This window comes from Ciona intestinalis, chromosome 11 (genome assembly GCF_000224145.3).
Source record: "Ciona intestinalis chromosome 11, KH, whole genome shotgun sequence".
In the NCBI taxonomy this organism is placed as follows: Eukaryota; Metazoa; Chordata; class Ascidiacea; order Phlebobranchia; family Cionidae; genus Ciona; species Ciona intestinalis.
In genome coordinates this window covers 5149788-5152901 of record NC_020176.2, presented here as the reverse complement: position 1 = coordinate 5152901, position 3114 = coordinate 5149788, and the positions used below count along the sequence as shown (strand labels likewise).

The window sequence follows — 3114 nt, the reverse complement described above, 5'->3', positions numbered from 1 at the left end:
TTCACAGTCAATCCTACTTACTTGTAATTATGAACAGATTTTCCAAAATTATTTTTAAAGAATCGCATAGGAATAACAGAATCCTCGCTCTTTACATTGGGATACAACCTGTGTGTTGGTAAAGGGAATATTCCATCGATTGTTATGTGTTTTGTCGGTGTTTCGTTGATTGTGTAGTTAGTAGGTCTGAAATAAACTAAGTTTAAGCAATAGATCTTTTAGCCACATACTTGGTAACTTGTAAGCGGGCACGAGGTGTATGGAACAGAACACCCGTGTTATAATGACTCTCGCTGGGCGGCCATGCGTGGATAAATAAGTTACATACGTGGTAACTTGTAAGCTGGCACGAAGTGTATGAAACAGAACATCCGTGTTATACCAACTGTCGTTTCCTGCCATGCGAGGATAAATAAGTTAGATTAATTTAATAAACGTTTAATTTAAATTATCTAAGAACAGTTAAAGAATATCAATAACAACTGAACAGATATAAAAATTATTATTATAGTCATAAAGTACCTGTTTCGTCTTTTATGTGACGACGCTACACACCAAACGATTAAAATTAAAAGAAAACATGAAAAATAAAAAACAAAACGTTTTAATTTCATTTTCGTGCATAAAGAAATCCCCTGTTTCGATACAAACAAATATTCAATCATAGAAACACAACAAATATTCGACACAAAACATACCTTTTGCTTCACGCGGCGTAATGTTTATTTTGTGTCGGCTACCATTGTGTACTAGCCTACTATGAATGTAAACTGAAAGCGTGTTTACATTGCGCGCTGTATAAGATTTGTAACCAGAGGATACGGGGTTCGAGGCTCGGCGCTGCTACCATTGTAAGCGTATGTGTCATTGACTAGGAAAACCTAAAAATTGCTCCAACCCAGTGGTCATGAATTGGTTTTCAAACTGTCAGACATACAGAAACATTATGTATGGAATACCCAACCATTAAAAGAAATGTTTCTTAATAAACAGAAAAACTGTTACTATATTAACATATGTTAACATTTTTGACAACCAATTTTTATCAAATATTGGAAGCTTATCAACTTATAGTTTTACTAAAACATCCCTCCATCATTATTCATATGTATTAATCGCAAGTGCACGCATAAACATCATACACGATACCATGATGAAGCATAAAAATTTCATCATTTTCGTGTTAATATAAATTACGTCTTGACAAAAATATCAGCCAGTGCTGGCTGGTAGAATAAATTAAACATTACACCAGCAGCGAACGTAAATCATAACAGTGTGGAACAATTAATTTGTTGACTGGTTTTTCCACGATTTTAAAACAAAGCTTGCGCTAAAACTATTGGAAACTTTTCACATGCAATACAACATGGGGAGATTCATCATAATGACAATTATTATGTGTTGGGGAAACAACAATTCCTATCTTTGTTTCTATGGACCAGGATTGCACAATCACTGTACATGGTAAAGGCACATTGGAGCAAGACTTGTTGTTTGAAGAATAATCTGAATGATTGTTTATACAACCGTACCACTTGGTTTGGAACCTTCACTTAGTGGGGACTGGATGCTCTGGAAGGAATATAAAGGTTATCACAAATGTGAGTAAAGCAGTGGCTTCTATATGGGGTGTTGGTATGGTATGTATGTATGTATGGTGTAGCCATGTTTATAGGTAGTAACACATCTGATGCTGCGGGTGTTTGTATATTATTTGGCCAGGACTTTGGTGCAGTTGTTATTCTAGCAGGTGTATGTGGAAGAAAGGTTATAATGACAACTTGTACGGGAGGATGGCACACTGATTAGAATAGCTGCAGCCCAATGCTGCTACCATTGTGGGCGTATATGTCTTTGGGAAATGCATACGTAACACCAGAAACTATAAAAAGCCCAACCGAGCACTCACATTTGGTCGTTTCCACAGTTGTATGAACCCGTCCTGACACGTGGTTACCACGCTGTCCCACATGAAGTCTATGCAAGTTATTTGGCCTTGGGAGATTTTCTTACAAACCAAAGGTTCTAATATCGCAGTGTCGGCCATTTTCGGGCACCGTGGCGTACCGAATACAATTGTCTGAAATAACGTTGGAATTAATTAAAAAACACAAAAAGTAAAAACAATCCTTTTTTTGCATAAATTTTAACTTGTGTCATTTTGGTGGCAGCGACAAGCCTTGAATGTGAACCCATAAATAACTCTAAGTGAACAAGAAATAATGTAGAACAATAGTTGGCACAAACAAAAGTCATGCAAACCAACAAAAAACAACAACACCAATGCATTACCTTGGTTGGCTGATGTTTCCTGTGCTGGAACCCATATTTTTGTGGCCCCTGGTTGCTTGGGCTCGAGGAGGATTTAAACCCGAAGTGTGGGAGGCTGAGGTTCCGCTTATGTTCCTTGTTTGCTTTCTTACGGTCGTGCGGACCCAGTGTTAAAAACTTTCCGCTTGTTATTTGTTGTTCCGAGTCATGTTTTAGAGAGCGCTTGATCTTGGCTGAGTTTATCGAGTGTGGGGTGCTGTTGGACCGCGATGACGTCGTCACTTCTTTGGGTAAATAGTTCTCGTGTTGGGTGCTTCCCCCGTTGTGCCCCACCCCATACGCCCCGTTAATTTCTGGTAAGTGGGTTAAACTTTCAGTTAACGGTTCGCTGTTTGCGTGTAACGAATCGCTCGATGGCGTTAAAGAGTTTTCCCCGCAATCCACGGTTTTGTTAAAAAAACACAAAGTTGTTTCATCTAACTCCCAAATACACAACTGGGAATCCTGGCCAACGGAGCCAAACCTGTAGCACACGGCTGGCGCCCCGCTGTCCAACCCGATGCTTAACCTCGAAAACTTTGATATATTACTGTACGTGCGCATCCGTTTAACCGCGCTGATAGGGACTGATACATCCCCGTTTAAACGTTCATGATGTTTCTCCACTTTCCCCTCCACACCGCCGGGGGAATTATTATTCACCGAGTCCGACTTCTTAACGTCCGGAAACACCTCACTAAGGCTCGGTATCCCGTAGAAACTTTTCATGTCGGCATCGGAAGGTATGGAACAACAGAAGGGGTCAAACGAGACGTCATTCACCCACGAATTTATGACCTC

General features: G+C 39.7%; 1 protein-coding gene and 1 long non-coding RNA gene across 3 annotated transcripts in view; both read right to left on the bottom strand.

Moving 5' to 3' along the window:
* Window positions 1-149: 149 nt before the first annotated feature.
* On the bottom strand, window positions 150-675 carry LOC113474715. Its single transcript, XR_003396401.1, has 2 exons — window positions 523-675; window positions 150-186 (listed from the first exon to the last, which is right to left on the bottom strand). It is a non-coding gene; the product is annotated as an uncharacterized LOC113474715 (long non-coding RNA).
* Window positions 676-1091: 416 nt separating this feature from the next.
* LOC100183134 (WD repeat-containing protein 20) overlaps window positions 1092-3114 on the bottom strand; it is an 11034-nt gene continuing 9011 nt past the window's right edge. The window contains exons 8-10 of one of the 2 annotated variants that reach the window (XM_026836852.1): window positions 2296-3096; window positions 1913-2089; window positions 1092-1575 (exon numbers count right to left, since the gene is read on the bottom strand). In XM_026836852.1, the coding sequence (XP_026692653.1) occupies window positions 1522-1575; window positions 1913-2089; window positions 2296-3096 (1032 nt within the window). In that variant the 3' untranslated portion in view covers window positions 1092-1521. The remainder of the gene's footprint in view (window positions 1576-1912; window positions 2090-2295; window positions 3097-3114) is intronic. The other variant, XM_018814177.2, reaches the window with a different exon arrangement.